The sequence below is a fragment of the Phacochoerus africanus genome, chromosome 8 (assembly GCF_016906955.1).
Source record: "Phacochoerus africanus isolate WHEZ1 chromosome 8, ROS_Pafr_v1, whole genome shotgun sequence".
NCBI lineage: Eukaryota > Metazoa > Chordata > Mammalia > Artiodactyla > Suidae > Phacochoerus > Phacochoerus africanus.
Genome location: NC_062551.1, coordinates 52,062,273 through 52,078,078, shown reverse-complemented (window position 1 = coordinate 52,078,078; position 15,806 = coordinate 52,062,273). Strand labels below are relative to the sequence as shown.

Genomic DNA, 15,806 nt, shown 5'->3' with positions numbered 1-15,806 from the left:
GGTCAATAAATATGCCACCTCCCAGCCCCGAGGGACCTGGTGGAGGGGACCTGCACTGGAGGGGATGAGGCTCAGGACTGGACAGGACAACACGGGCTCCAGGTTTCCAAGGGGAGCTGCAGGAGCCGGAAGGCAGCGGGGGAGGAGGGGGGCCGTCACACGTGATGAGAGGGCAGCGGAGGGGCCGGAGCCGGGGAGCAGCGAGCCTTCTCTGCCAGAAGCTGGTAGAAGGGCTTGGGGGTCTCCCAGTCCTCGTCCTCGCTGCTGGAGCTGTCCTGCTTCACGATCCGGTTATGCTGGCGGCTGAACCTTCGTGCTTTGATGCTGGGGGAGAGGTGGCAGGAGGAGCAGGGTTCCTCAGTCACCCCCCAGCCATCTCTGTCCTCCCCTCAGTGCTCCGTTCCCAGAAGAGACCAGGCCTGGGCTGAGGGGCGGCCAGAGCTGTATTCAGCCCCCTGGGGGAACCACTGGCTCCTTGGCTGGAGCGCAGGCCCCTGTGAGCCGGTTACGACCTGTGCAGTTGCACGTGTGTTTCGGGGCCACTTGAGAACTGGGCAGGTGGCAGCAGTTTGAGGTTGGTGGGAAGGGGATTGGCGGGGGGGCGGGGAGGAGGCCAAGCGACAGGGAGGCAAAACCCAGTTTCCCGCTCTGAGGACCACCCCCGCCCCCCAGGGGCAGAGACGGCAAAGAGGGTCAGGGCAGCAGGGCCCATGTCCCAGCCTCCCGTCTACTCCTGTCACCCCGACTCTTATGGAAAAGTGTGCGGACACCCGCCTCTCCTGCGCCAGGAAACTCCCAGCCTATTTCCTTTATCAGGTTGGGAGACTCCCAACCTGTTTCCAATATCACGAAGCTCAAGGCTCTGAAAATCAGAGCAGGATGAGGAGCAGGGGATTCTCACCAATAAGGTCTCCGCTCCTGCAGGGTCATCACCCGCCAGAGCTGGGCCAGCTCCTTGGTGGCAGCTGTGGAGGCGGTCCCGGGGCAGGCTCTGGGGCAGGAGGGAGGAGGAGGTGAGAGGAGGCTGCAGCCTGGGTTAAGGTCTGACCACACCAGGTCCCCGGGCCTCTCGGAGCCGCAGCTTTCCCACCAGAGAAGGCAGCCTGCCTGTTCCTCCAAGCTGGCCTGGAAGGAAGGCCTCTCTTTCGTGGCCCCGAAGCAGAAGTGGCAGAGAAGGGAGCTGGACTAAGCGGCGAGGGAAAGGGGCCACCTGGGGTCCTGGGACCTGCATCCGCACCTCTTCTCGGCCCAGGCTGGCGGGGAGGGCCCCCCACCCCCTCCCCAGCTTCAGGCTGGTGAAGATCCATTGAGGGCTGGTGTCTGAGCCATCTATCAAGTCAGCCTCGAGACCTTTTGCTTGAAACCTTAGAAATGAGGAGCTCTCTTCCCACAGGGCTGCTGGGGTGGGAGACAGGACACAAGCCCGAAGCTCCTGGGGATGAGCCTGTCCCCAGCCCAGCCCAGTGTGCCTGAGCAGGAGCCAACGCGGAGAGCGGAGCAGGCAGAGGGACAGGGATCCCGGACAGCATCGTTCCAGCCCCAGGAGCAACCGTGTCTGAAGGCGACCCACCTCCTCCTCTTTTTTCAGGTTATATAAGCCAATTATTGTCCTTTTTTCATAAGCCTGGATTGGGTTTCACTGCTTACAGGGCACAGGCCTGACCAGGGCAGCTGGGCCGGGGGACGCGGGGAGAGTGTGGCTGAGGACTGTGTCAGCTGCAGGGGGTGGACAGCCAGCGGGACAGTGCGGCGCTCGGGCTGGGGGAGGGCGCCCACCCACCGGATGTACTGCTTCCGGTTCATCCTGCAGAACATAATGAAGCCGTTGACACACTTCTTCTTCGTCTGGGGGGGACAGGGGGCTTTCTTGCTCTCCTTGGGCCTCACAGGGCCCCTGCCCGCCCGGCCCTTCCTGGCCTTCCTCCCGGCTGCCGGCAGGGCTGCGGCCCGCCGGGTGGGAGTCCACGTGTAGTCCCCGTCCTCGTCCTCGTTGCTGGAGGACAGTGGGCCCTCGCGGTCGGCCTGAGCGCCCTGGGTGGGGGACAGAGAGGTGAGGGTGGGCCGGACACGTGGGACCTGGCGGATGGCTGTCTCCCTCACCTCCTGCGGTCTCCGCTCAGAGTCTGTGTCCGAGTTGGTGTCGGTGTCGGTGGCCTCCAAGCTGGGGCTGGACGGGGCCCTGCTGTTCTCGCTCAGCGAGAGGTAGCAGTGGTCCAGCGAGAAGGAGGACTGGCACAGGCTGTGGGAGTCGGGAGGGTCTTCGGAGCCCCCTGGGGGGGTGTCCTGGGGGAGGAGGGAGGAAGATGGGAGGAAATGGGAGGGACCCCCTCCCCCCACACTGGAGGGAGGATCCTTTGGGGACCAGAGCTGGGGCTGCCCCTTGGCCAGTCAGAGCTCTTGGAGCAGAGGCAGGGGGTGCTCGGGAGGTGAGCCCAGGGGACTGGGACGGAGGCTCTTTCCAACTGGGGATCCAGGGGCCACCTGCTGCTTTCCGTTTTGTTTGGCAGATGGGGTCGCAAGAGATCCTGCCTCACAGAACTGTCCTAAAATTGTGTGGGGTCTTTTCTGAGCACCTGGCAGTGTTTAGCTTTTATCCTTTGTGTCTGGTTGGTTCCAAGGGCCCAGCACAGAGCAGGGCACCTGGTGGCCAGCAGTGAGCATTCAAAGCATGGGCAGGGGAGGACAGGGCAGATGGTAAGTGAGTTTCTGGAAGGATGAGACGCATGATGGATGGACAGGTGGGGGGAGTGGCTGAAGGGTTGAGGGGATGGATGAGTGAATTGAGCAGGTGGAAAGACAGACGGGTGTGTCCCTGGATGGATGGGCGGGCAGGTGCCTACCTTCTCTGGCCCCTGGAGCCCGCAGGCAGAAGGCGAAGACGCAGGATCTAAGTATGCTTCTGCAAAGAGAGCTGTTGGGGGAGGGGGGGACCAGAGGGCCGGCTGGGACAGAAACACCTCTCTCAGGGCACCACGCCTCTGTCCCACCATCCCCGCCGCCTGGAGTGCCCTTTTCTGGCTGGAACGTCCAGTTTGGGCAGAGGGAGCGGGTCCCCGCCGTGGCTCCGGAGGCTTCCACGCAGTGCTGTGGCCTGGGCTGCGCCCCCACTAGGCTGTGCTCCTTGCGGATCCCGAGTACCCAGCACTGTCCAGCTCAAGGCTGCACACTTGGTGGGCGTCGCTGTAGGGTTTTGTTCTGAATGAAGCAAGCGTCGGGTCCAGCCCTGGGTGCTCACCTTGGCTCAGGTCCTCAGGGCCATCCTCCAGGATCTGTTCTGGCAGCAGTTTCCCCGGAGAGCTGAAGAGGGAGGGCCTGAGCCCCAGGATCTCGCTCGGGTGGCCTGTCAGACTCCAGTTGTCAATCTGGGGAGGCCCCAAGGCCAGTGGGCTCTCTGAAAAGGAGGAATAGCAGGCTCGGGGGTGTGTCAGAGGTTGTCCTCTCCCCCAGCAAGGCAGCTGGCTTTGAGGAGATGGTGCCAGACACTGGGGAAGGTGACTCTGTCAATCGCTCGTTTTGAGTCCTAGCATGATGTCTGGTGTGATGTCAGGATGGCCAAAAACAAACCAGTATTGGAGTTCCCTGGTGATCTAGCGGGTTAAGGATCTGGCATTGTCACTGCTGTGCTTGGGTACTGCATGGCACGGGTTTGATCTCTGGGCCGGGAACGTGTGCCACAGGCACAGCCCCCACCTCCCACCAAAACATCAATATCCCGATGTGACTGATTTGAGCTAGCTGGAGCTCTGTGTTGAGAAAGATTCTGAGGTGCTGTCTGGGATCAACGGAAAGAGTGATGATTGATTAGCAATGTCTGCCACAGCACCTGAGGGCTCCGTGACAGTCGTGGGCACACTGTGTGTTTGCCAACGCTGTGCTTAACGGGCATCCATTCCCCTTCCTGCTTCCCCCCTTTCCACCAAAATCCTCAGAAGGAAGGTACCGAGAAGGCCCCCCACCAGCCTACAAGGGGGAGAGACAGTTTCAGTCACCATGGGGGCAGCCCTCTGGGCTCCAGGCAGGAAGCCAAGGGTCAGCATCTGGGGACTCCTTGTCCACCTCCTCGCTGGGATCGTAGAACACCAGCTTCTGCCTGCAAGAGGTGGAAACACTGCGGGACCCGGGGCGCGCCGTTCCCTTGGGGTGGGTCAGTGTTCCCTGTGTGAGGTGAGATGCTGGCTGCGGGGCGCAGAAAGCGGAGCTGAGGCGGCTGCCCTCGAGGAGCTGGCAGAGGGAGCCGAGCTGTGATGGGGTTGGAGAGGCACGGAGGGGGCGGGCAGGGCAGGAGGGAGGGCCAGGCTGAGCTGACCTTGAAGGATGGGTGGTCTCCCGGGTGGAGGAGGGCAAGAGGCTTCTGGAGGGGAAGGGGGCGTGGCTCCTGTGTGGCGGGGTGACTGTTCGGTGGTGTTAAGGGTGAGATTTGTGGGTGAGGGGCGGGAGAGGGGCCCGACGAAGTGAGCTGGGGCCAGAGAGGAGCTCAAGCGCCATTTAAGAAAGCTGGGCTCCACCCAATGGGAGGGAGTAGCTTAAAGGCCAAAACAGACAAGACCAAGGTCTGTGTGTTAGAAAAGCCACTCGGGGGACTCGGGGAGGGCAGGTTTGAAGGGGCAACAAGAGGCAGGAGGCCAGGGAGGGGCTGCGGCTACAGCGCTGGGAAGCAGGGCTTTCCCCTGAGCTCCTGATGCCTGGCACAAAGCTAGGCCCTCAGAGGGGCTCGCTCCACAGACCCCAGCAGAGGGTGGAAAATGACCCCATTTCTCACTACGCCTTAACCATTCCCACCAAACCGCTCCGTGATCCCCACTCGAAGCCCCGGGGCTTCCCTTACCTGGGACTGGCCTGGGTCTTGGTGAGGAGGTGGATCCTCTCAAGCCCTTGCTGGGCCTCCAAGGCAGGGGACACGAGGTCCACACCCTGGGCAGCGTTTTTGCCACAGCAGCCTGGAGGGCAAGTCAGGATGCTCAGCCCTGGACGGGGCCAAACCCCAGGACTCACAGAGGCCAGCTCTGCCACAGGCTCTCCCTCCCCCAGCCCAGCCAAAACCTCAGGATGCAGAGCCTCCGCGTGAGGTCTGCGGGTGCGCTGAATCACCCCCAGGTTTCTGGAATCCCACGTCCCTACCAGAAGCTTTCAGGAAGGTAAAATCTTTAAGTTGAATAGCGATGCTGACGCGGATGCTAGCAGGCAAGTACACGGCGCGCCAGGCCAGCGTGGTGGTAGTCGTCGTGCATACTCTTCTGTAACCCTTTGCCAAAGGGTCCAGTTGTTGGCATACCCCCTCACAGTGAAGTAAACTGAGGTCCTAAAGTACCACGCAGCTTGCCCAAGGTCGCGAGATTAGCAGAAGGTCTGGGACACCCCCCCTCCCCAGGTGGGTCAGCGCCACCTTTGGGCTCACACAGGCTCCTGGGTGGCCCCGGGAAGCGAGAGCGTGATTCCTTCCCTGGGCAGCCCCCGCACCGTGCACGCAGCCCCGCACAGAGACGATGCCCGGGCAGGGAGGGCTGAGGGAACAGGCAGAGGAGTAGCATGGCCTGCGGTCTTGCCATCCAGTCACCCCCGTTCTTGCCCACCTGTCCCCTGGGGGTGTCCCACCTTTTCAAGGTGGCAAAGGGATGCAGCTCCCAAGAGCGACTGTCTGGCTGCTTCAGGTGAAGGAATCTCAGGAGCAGGCCCTCGTTTGCCCTGGTTCTGTGACCCACAACCCTCCTCGTGCGAGGGCGGCACCGATTCCTGCCTGCCTCTGACGCCCATGGCAGAGCCCGAAGGGAAAGGAAAACTGGGAAAGAGGCCGCGAGACAGCATCTCTCTGTCCACTGTGGAACCTCAGCCACTAGGACTGTGCTCGGGACCTCCCAGGTGCCCAATGTGTGGTGTAGGGACAACTGGCTAAGTAAGTGGAGAGGAAAGAGACCAATTTGAGACGTCACAGCGGACGCTGTTCTCAGCCACCTCCAGCAATGTCAGCCCGGATCTTCCTCCCTTTCTGTCACCTTGAGACGGAGATGATGCGGCCTTGAGGTGACTGCGGGAGTCAGCACATCTTGGAAGGGTGGTGGTTCCCGCCACATTTCCTCCCTTTCGGTCCGGGGAAGGGGTCGCCTGCTTCTTGGGCTTGTCCAGGGCCAGACAGCGACGAGGATTCTGGGCCTGGGTCTGGCGTTCTGGTACAGCAGAGTGACAGGGTGAGACGGGGCTGGGGGCCTGACGGTCACCAGAAGGTGGTTCAGGTGAGGCTCCTCTTTGCTCTGGGCCCAACAACCCGCTCCAAAGCTTTGCCTGGTCTGGTCACTCATCCCCTTCCTGGGTAAGCCCACATCCTTGATTAGAGCTCAGCCTGGTGGACGCCCTTGCCCGCACGATGCCATCACCTTGCGAGCTCTGAGAGAATATTATGCCCGGGTTCCACCCAGATCACCGAAGCCTGACTCTCTGAGGGTGAGGCACAGGCACGGGCATTTTTAAAGCACCTGGTGATTTAGATGTGCAGCCAGAGCTGGAAATAATCAATGAGGTCCAATTCCCAGCGTATTTTTAGTTTGTTTTTTGGGGCTGTTCCCATGTCACAGGGAAGTTCCCGGGCCAGGGATCGAACCCATGCCACAGCAGTGACAACACCCGATATTTAACCCACCGAGCCCCCAGAGAATGCCCAATTCCCATTTTAAAGACGTGGAGGAAGTGGCGCAGCTGTGGCACAGGTGACAATTGTGGTGTGGATTCATCCCCTGGCCCAGGAACTTTCGCACACTGCAGGTGTGGCCAAAATAAATGAAGACATGGAAACTGTGGCGCACAAAGGGGAAGGGACCCTGTGAGTTAGCAGCAAGGCTGCGGTGGGGCCTGGAACAATTGCCTGCCACACTGGGGTCTTCCCATTGTCCCGCCCTCCCCACTGCCTCTGCCCAGGGATGGGGGCTGGCAGACGATAAATGCTAGCAGCAGCTTCCATTTCCGGGCACTGGCCACGAGCCCCACTACTTAAGCATCGCTCCAGGGGTGTGTACAGGCTCCTAATCCTAAAGACCACCCTCTGACAGGGACTCAAATTTCCAGACCAGGAAGCTGAGGCTCAGAAAAGGATAGTGACCCCACCCCACCCCACCCCCCGGGCCTCAGAGCCAGGGAGAGTTGAACCCAGAGCATGTCTGAATCCCACACCTTATCCAAGGGACCCTGCTCCCATCTGACCCCTGCTTCCTGTTCTGCTTCCACTGCTTGTACCTGACGCTCGGGCCAGCTTCTTCTTCCGAGGTTTCTGGCAGGCTCCCCGAAGACGGGACTTATGAGAGTGCAGGGAGCTCGACGGGGTGGAGTATCTCCACCTTGCTGGGCCCTCGGTGGGGTTCTGACCCAGCCCTGCACAGGACGGAGGAGGCGGGTCATGTCCCTTCACCCTCGTCTGTCCCAAATCCTGCCTCCGGATAACGCTTCCCAGTGGAGGGTGCTGGGGGGGTTGCCATGGTCCCCAGACTGACTTTACAGACGTGGAAACTGAGGTCCTGGGAGGCGATGGGACTTGTCTGATGTTGCACAGTCAGGAGGCAGAACAGGGCGGAAACTCAGCTTTCTCCTGGGCCATCCAGAGACAGGCTCAGGGCTTCCGACCGCTTCCCCATCCACTCCCTTCCAAACCAGTTCCTCCTCCTTCCTCCTCAGACAGTGGGGCTCCAGCGTCCCATCCCTCCCCCAGGCCTCTCAATTCTTCCAGGTGAACACCTCCCAAATGTACCCACTTCTGTGCATAAGCTCAGCGACACTGGTCTCATTGTCTCCTGTGCAGATGACTCCTAGAATGATCACCGCTGATCTCCTGACTCCAGTTTCTTTTTCTTTCTCTTTTTGTCTTTTTAGGGCCACACCCACGGCATATGGAGGTTCCCAGGCTAGGGGTTGAATCGGAGCTACAGCTGCCGGCCTACACCACAGCTCACAGCAATGCCAATCCTTATCCCACTGAGCGAGGCCAGGGATCGAACCCACATCCTCATGGATACTAGTTGGGCTCGTTTCTGTTGCGCTACGACGGGAACTCTTCCAGTTTCTTACTTAATAACCAGTCCTCCACACTACATGCCAGGAACCTTTTCTTTTAAAAGAAATCTAACCATGGCTTTCCTCTTAAAGTCCTTCAGTCATTCTCTTCATCTCCCTCCTTAGCTGGGCGCCCGAAGCCCTTCAGTCTCGTCCCGGCCCCGCCTCCTGCCCTTCTCGCCCGCGTGTGTCTCACACCAGTAACGGGCGTGTTCCGGGCGCTGTTACAACCCTGTGGCATTAACTTGTTTAATCCTCACAGTGAGCTCGGAAGGGCAGCACTCATGCTGGTCCATCCCGCGGAGGAGGAAACTGAGGCAATGAAAGGTTAAGGTCGCAAGATGTGTGTCTGGTCAGGATCTGACGCAAGAGTCTGCACATGTCATTGGGGTGCTACCTGGCCCCTCCAGTCACACCCAGCTGCTCGCCCGTCCCCAGACATTCCGCACGTGTCCTCTCATGCCCGCAGGCTCCGGCTCACATTGTTTCTTCTGCCTGGCACCGCTCCCCCTGCTCTGTCCTCGAGGCCCAGCTCCAAGGTCCCTCCCACCACAGTCTTCCCAGACACCCTCCTCTGGGGTCACAGCACCCCGCAAATCCCTCTGGCTTGCCCTGTGCGCCAGGCTGTTAGCTCTGGGAGGGCCTGGACCCATCAAAGTTGCTCAGTGTCCCTGGCAGCCAGGACAATGCTTGGCGCGCAGCAGGCGCTGGGAAATGCTGGCTGAACTTACTCACCCCTGAGTCCACCTTTCCCAGCCATGGTGTGGAGCTCAAGCAGGGCCTTGGCCACATCGATGCTTTTCTGGAGGAACTGAATGTAGTTCAGGACGTGCAGCAGAATCTCCTTCTGCTCCCAAAAGAGAGACAGGATAGAACGTGAGAGTTGGGGCCTGAGATGACGTGAGGCTGCTGGGGACCAGCGATAGGCGGGCTCCAGGACTCTGGGCCCCAGCCCAGTGATCCCTCCATCAGCGGAGATGCCCCTATTCTGCTCTTTAGTCCTCACTGCGGCCCGGGGGGACAGACGGCGGTTACTGCTAAGGAAACGGGGGCCCAGATGCTCCAGAGACTTGCCAGGATTACAGAGAGGAAACAGCCGAGCTGGGATCTGAACCTGGGCCTGTGGGCCTCCTGTCCGTTTTAGGGTGCACACTGCTCGGCTTCCCACCCAGGGCCCTTGGCGCATGCAAAGCCCTCCTCTTCTCCTCACAGACTGCCTCCCTGGCTTCTCCACCTTTGAGCCCCCGCATAGTGCTCTCCCCTTGCAAAAGCTGTCCTGCCCCCTGACTCCTCACGCCACCTGGGTCACATGTCCTTCCCTGGCACTCTGGTAACACCCCGGGCCTGTTTCCATGAAGGCCCTTGCCACACTGTTTTATAATTATCTGCTTGTGGGTCATTCTTCCCCATTGACCTTGAAGTCGTTGAAGGTAGAGACTGTAGCTGATTGATCTCTGGACCCCAAGCGCACAGAATCGAGAGGTGGCTTAACCAGTGACTGCTGAAGGAATGACTGCCCCACAGCACCAGCAGGCACCCCCCCAACCCCCATCCAGCCACCAAATACCAACTGTGTTGGATGGTTGACACTAAGCTAAAAAAGATACTACCCACTAAGAGCCATGTGCGGGGGGGTGACTAGTCATACTTCATGGAGCTTACAATCCAGGGAGGGCAGTGGGCCTTAATAAACTCATAATCATACATAGTTATCAACCATGGGATAAGCGTCATGAATAAAAGAGTATAACAGGCGATTCTGAAGTTAGACTTGGGTGTCCAGAAAGGCCTCTCTGAACTGGCAGCATTTAAACGGAGACCTGAAGAGTGAAAGGAGTTAGCCCAGGGAGGAGCGGAGGGAAGAACACCAGTAAGGATTTTTCGGATTGAACTGGGTCCCTAGGATAACAGGAAAACTGTTAGCAGCAGTCTAACAAATCCGGGTATGATCTCCAAGCCCCAAACCAGGAAACACAGCCTCATGAGGGGACTTAAGGAAAACTTCCATAAAATAATACAGACGGTCACTGAACTTATTTCACCGGGTCCACGGAAGAAAGCTGAATCTAACTAAGGCATGACGTGCGTGACACAGCCAAGAGACTATTGGTTTAGGGCCCGGCTCCAACCTGCCGCTCACTGGCTGTACAATGGCAGCAGGTCATTTTCCTTCTTTGTGCCTGGGTTTTCTCACCAGTGCAACAGTAATGAGGGTTTTCTTTCAGGCTCAGGGGATTATCATTACGATGAAATAAACTGCCCAGCGCAGAGTCTGATATACCTTAGTTGTCTCATAAATGCTTAGCTGATGACTGAATGAGAACACTTTCATCGGGTTCTCAAGGGATTAAGAACCTTTTCTAATTTCTTATAACTAGATGACAGGTGTTTCAAGTGCAGATCCGGTCTTTTTAGTTTAGTATCTCCAACACCAGGCTTGGCACCTAGTGGCCACTCACTAAGCTCTAAGCTGATGTCTTCATAAACTGTAAAGCAATATAAAATGTTACTTAGGAGTTCCCGTTGTGGCGCAGCAGAAACGAATCCGAATGGGAACCATGCGGATGCGGGTTTGATCCCTGGCCTCGCTCAGTGGGTTAAGGATCCAGCGTTGCCGTGAGCTGTGGTGTAGGTTGCAGATGTAGCTCAGATCCCGAGTTGCTGTGGCTCTGGCGTAGGCCGGCAGCTGTAGCTCCAATTCCACCCCTAGCCTGGGAACTTCCAGATGCTGCAGGTGCGGCCCTGAAAAGCAAAAATGAATAGATAAATTTTTTAAATGTTACTTAGTAGTAGTAGTAGTACAAAGGTTTTCTGCAGAAGGCAGTTGGGCGTCGACTCAGACAGCAGGACAGAAAGCTCAGTAATTGATACTTCAGGATGGTTAGCTGGGGGCAGCACTAGAAGTTCATATCCCAGACTTTTTATTTTATTTTTAAATTTTTTGTCTTTTGTCTTTGGGATCCAAGCCGCATCTGCAACCTGCCCCACAGCTCAGAGCAACGCCAGATCCTTAACCCACTGAGCAGTGCCAGGGATCCAACCTGCATCCTCATGGATAACAGTCAGGTTTGTTAACCCCTGAGCCATGATGGGAACTCCACATCCAAGACTTTTTAAAGGTAAGATCCAGACAAAAAAAAAAAAAAAAAAGGAGTTCCTGTCGTGGCGCAGTGGTTAACGAATCCGACTAGGAACCATGAGGTTGCGGGTTCGATCCCTGCCCTTGCTCAGTGGGTTAAGGATCCGGCGTTGTGGTGAGCTGTGGTGTAGGTTACAGACGCGGCTCGGATCCCGCATTGCTGTGGCTCTGGCGTAGGCCGGTGGCTGCAGCTCTGATTCGACTCCTAGCCTGGGAACCTCCATATGCCGCGAGAGCGGCCCAAGAAATAGCAAAAAGACAAAAAAAAAAAAAAAAGGTAAGATCCACCTTCTTGTAACTGGCTCAACAGAGAGAAATGAATGAATTCATTCGTACATTCAGCAAACATCCACTGAGCACCAAGTGACAGAGTGGTGGAGGGTGTGGGCCTTTGGAATGAGATGCAGCTGACGCTCACGCTGCCATTAGCCAGCTGTGCCCCTTGGGACAGTGTGACCCCTCTGTGCTGAAGTTTCCTCAAACCGAAAAAAAAAAAAAGAACAATGCATCTCACAAGACTTAGGGGGAGGATTAAGTGAGAAAATGTATATATAAAGCTTGGCACCCACTGTCTGACCCCTAGAGCTCCTGTAAATGGGGAGTAACTGTTACTGGTCTATGCAAGGCCCTGAGGGAGCTGGGGTCAGAGATTAGAGATTCGTCATCACGGTCTTGACCTTTGCAGAATTGTTCACATAATCGGAGATGAGGGAACAACGGCAGTAATGCGCTGAGGGCCTTGGTGGTCAGAGGGATGGGAGGCCATGGATCAGATGGGGCAGGGGCACGGAAGCAGCCGGGATGGTGAGGAAGGATGCCGCAGACCCAGGCTGCTCCCCAAACCTCAAACCCGGAAGAGGCGACACATGGACACGCCCGTGGTCCACTGAGCAGTGGACTGAGCATGTCACACAGCCCGGGGCCAGGCTTGATGATGCATGTCAGGCAGACCAGTCCAGTGAGAGGCTGGGGACTGACTGGGATGCAGGTTGTACGTGGAACAGGGAGCTGAACTGACGGGAGGAGGAAGATGGGGGAGAAGTGGCGCATTAAGACAACAGAGAATCAATGGTAAAGAACGTGGGCTGATGGGGTTCTCTGGTCCCAGGGGTTAAGGGTCTGGTGTTGTCACTGCTGTGGCTCTGGTCACTGCTGTGGTGCAGGTTCAATCCCTACTCCAGGAAATTCTGCATGACGTGAGGGCGGCCAAAAAGAAAGTGGGCTGTGGGTTCCAGGAAGAGATGTGGCCATCTGGTCAGGGATGCAAGGCTGCCCGCTCCCCGGCTAGACTGTCACTCCTCCAGGGCAGGGTCTGTGTCCCCCCCGAGAGCGTGTCACAGTGCCAGTGCACACCAAATACTCAAACGTTGGAGGTCAGAGGACAAGATTCCCCAGATATTCTTGAGCTCTGTGGTGGTTTGCGTCCTGCCTCCATCGAAGGCAGCCAAGTCCTAGTCCCCAGAACTGGTGACTATGTTTCCTTATGTGACAGAGGAGCCTTGGCAGGTGTGGTTGAGTCTGGATCTTGAGATGGGGACTTTATTCTGGAGTATCTGAGTGAGCCCAGCGCCATCACAAGTGTCCTCATGAGAGGGAGGCAGGCAGGTTAAAGGCAGAGTGACGACAGAAGCAGAGGTAGGGGAGAGATTAGCACAGGCTGGCTTTGAAGGAGCCCTGAGCCAAGGACCATAGGCGGCCTCTAGGAGTTGGCAAAGGGAAAGGAATGGAGGCTGGAGCCTCCAAGAAGAACCAGCCCTGCTGAAACCCTGACTTTAGTCCAATGGGACTGATTTTGGACTTCTGAGCCCCAGAACTCTGAGAGTATAAGAGTGTGTGTGTGTGTGTGTGTGTGTGTGTGTGTGTGTCTTTAGGGCCGCACCTGCAGCATATGGAGGTTCCCAAGCTAGGGGTCCAATCAGAGCTACAGCTGCTGGCGTACACCACAGCCACAGCAATGTGAGATCCAAGCCTTGTCTGTGACCTACACCACAGCTCATGGCAATGCCAAATCCTTAACCTGCTGAGCAAGGCCAGGGATCAAACCCACATCCTCACAGATGCTAGTCAGATTCATTTCTGTGGAGCCAGACGGGAACTCTGATTTGTGTGGTTTTAAGCCACTAAGTTTGTGGTCACGTTTTAGAGCAGCAAGAGGAAATGAATATGCGCACCTACCACTGAGAGAGAGTCAGGAGAGACGATCATCACGACCCGGTGCCTGACGGGCTGTGTGGGCAGGGAGGAGATTCCAGTCAGGGTCAGGCAACTCTCTCCAAACACCTGCTTCTCTGAACCTCTCTGGAGGCAAGAGGCACATTCTAGCTCAGATCAGTTATTGTGTATTCAAATCTTTATCTTTTTGGAGCTCCTGCCATGGTGCAGCGGGTTAAGAATCTAACTGCAGGAGTTCCCTTCATGGTGCAGTGGTTAACGAATCCGACTGGGAACCATGAGGTTGCGGGTTTGGTCCCTGCCCTTCCTCAGTGGGTTAACAATCCGGCGTTGCCGTGAGCTGTGGTGTAGGTTGCAAATGCGGCTCGGATCCCACGTTGCTGTGGCTCTGGCGTAGGCCGGTGGCTACAGCTCCAATTGGACCCCTAGCCTGGGAACCTCCATATGCCGTGGGAGCGGCCCAAAGAAATAGCAAAAAGACCAAAAAAAAAAAAAAAAAGAATCCAACTGCAGCAGCTTAGGTTACTGCAGAGGTGCAGGTTTGATGGCCAGCCTGGCGCGGCGGGGTACAGGATCCTGCATTGTGCAGCTGCAGCTCGGATTCAATTCCTGGCCTGGGAATTTCCATATGCCCTGAGTGTGGCCATAAAAAGAAAAAAAAAAAATCTTTATCTTCTTGACCAAATTCTGAGTTCCCAGAGGAGGACTAGGTTTCAAAATTCTTTGACTCCCCTTGCTGTGAGACTAACAGCTTCTGACATCCAATCATCATCCACAAATGGCTGAGGAATGAGTGAATGAGGGACTGAATTATAGCAAGAAGACATCACACTTGGGAGTTCCTGTCGTGGCTTAGTGGTTAACAAATCCGACTGGCATCCATGAGGACACGGGTTCCATCCTTGGCCTTGCTCAGTGGGTGAACGGTCTGGCGTTGCCGTGAGCCATGGTGTAGGTCACAGATGCGGCTCGGATCCTGCATTGCTGTGACTGTGGTGTAGGCCGACAGCCGTACCTCCAATTCAACCCCTAGCCTGCAAACCTCCCTATGCCGTGGGTGTGGCCCTAAAAGAAAAACAAAAAATCACACTAAGTCTTTAAGATCCCTGAGTCTTTTTTTTTTTTTGTCTTTTTGCCATTTCCAGGGCCGCTCCCGTGGCATATGGAGGTTCCCAGGCTAAGGGTTCAATTGGACCTGCAGCCGTTGGCCTAGGCCAGAGCCACAGCAATGCAGGATCCGAGCCTCGTCTGCAACCCGCACCACAGCTCATGGGATCCTTAACCCACTGAGCAAGGCAGGCATCGAACCCGCAACCCCATGGTTCCTAGTCGGATTTATCAACCACTGAGCCACAATGGGAACTCCAAGATCCCTGAGTCTTATATTAAGTTGTTCCTCCTGGGAGCAAGTGTTGGCTCAGCACTAGAAATATTTATTGAGCAGCCACTGGGGACACATGGGGAAGCTTTATCCATCCCTCCCCCGTGGAGACCATCTCCACAAGGTGACGAACGAAGGCACTCAGACATTATTCAGGCCCTGTCATGGCTATCATGTCATTTTGGTCTCTGGGTAGGATCAGTATTTTTCCTTTGTGTTGTACTTGACAGACCTGAGTTTTGGGCGGCTGATAACCTGAGCGAGCTGCCCCCAGCTCTGCAGGGGGGGAGCTGGAGGCCCAAACTCATGGCTCGTTGACGCCCAGGGTGACAGCCTTGCCTGGCGCCTTGCCTGTTTCTCGCCTCCCAGTTCTCCTGCCCCTTTGCAGGAAAGGATCCCCCAGGCTTCTAGTCATGGGATTGCAGACATCCAGAAATTTCCACTCAGAACAGGACCCTGGCCAGCTCAGTGCCGTCACGGGGGTGGGTCTGTCTAGGTTTCCCAGGACAAGGGAGGTCAGCACTTCAGATCCGCCTCTCAAAGCCACCTCCTCTCCTTCAGCCCCTCACCTTGGTGAGCTTCTTGGTACCAGTCTTCAGGGCCATAGGTAGCAGCAAGGCCAGCTCTTGGAGTTTGCTGGTGTGGTTTTTCCTCTGCTTCCTGTTTGGAGACAAGAGCTGGTTTTGGTTGGGACATCCAAAATGGAATTTGGCATCTGAGGTCCCCAAACCTCCTGTCTTAGTGTTCCCCACCTCAGAGAAGGTCCTCCTGGCCCCAGGCACCGGAGACAGGATCCGGGGCATCATCTGGACTCACCGCTCTCCCTCGTCCCTTGTCCAACTGGTCACCAAATCTTGCTCATTTCTCCTCCAACCCCTTCTCTCCATCCACCCACCCCTGCCCTAGTCTGAGTGTTCACACCCTCATAGTTCTCCCAGCCTCCACCTGGCCTCCTCTAATCCATACTCTCTACCACAGTCAGGGTGATGTTTTTCTTTTTAGGGCTGTACCTAGGGCACATGGAAGTTGCCAGGCTAGGGGTCGAAACGGAGCTGCATCTGCCGGCCTACGCCACAGCCACAG

General features: G+C 56.9%; 1 protein-coding gene across 1 annotated transcript; it reads right to left on the bottom strand.

Moving 5' to 3' along the window:
- Positions 1-155: 155 nt before the first annotated feature.
- On the bottom strand, positions 156-15,328 carry MEIOSIN (meiosis initiator). Its single transcript, XM_047791349.1, has 12 exons — positions 15,293-15,328; positions 8,767-8,878; positions 7,222-7,356; positions 6,067-6,161; positions 5,119-5,242; positions 4,826-4,937; positions 3,990-4,090; positions 3,236-3,391; positions 2,841-2,911; positions 1,655-2,283; positions 902-991; positions 156-324 (listed from the first exon to the last, which is right to left on the bottom strand). The coding sequence occupies exons 1-12, from the start codon at positions 15,326-15,328 to the stop codon at positions 156-158; spliced, it is 1,830 nt and encodes a 609-aa protein (XP_047647305.1).
- Between the last annotated feature and the right edge of the window lie 478 nt (positions 15,329-15,806).

Excerpts from the sequence above, each read along its gene's own strand:
- MEIOSIN (XM_047791349.1), bottom strand. The coding sequence starts at position 15,328 with ATGGCCCTGAAGACTGGTACCAAGAAGCTCACCAAG. Across the intron at positions 7,357-8,766 it reads TGGGAAAGGTGGACTCAGGG|GGCTGGGTCAGAACCCCACC; the intron begins GTGAGTAAGTTC and ends CGTCCTGTGCAG. Across the intron at positions 3,392-3,989 it reads CCCAGAGGGCTGCCCCCATG|AGAGCCCACTGGCCTTGGGG; the intron begins GTGACTGAAACT and ends CCTCCTTTTCAG.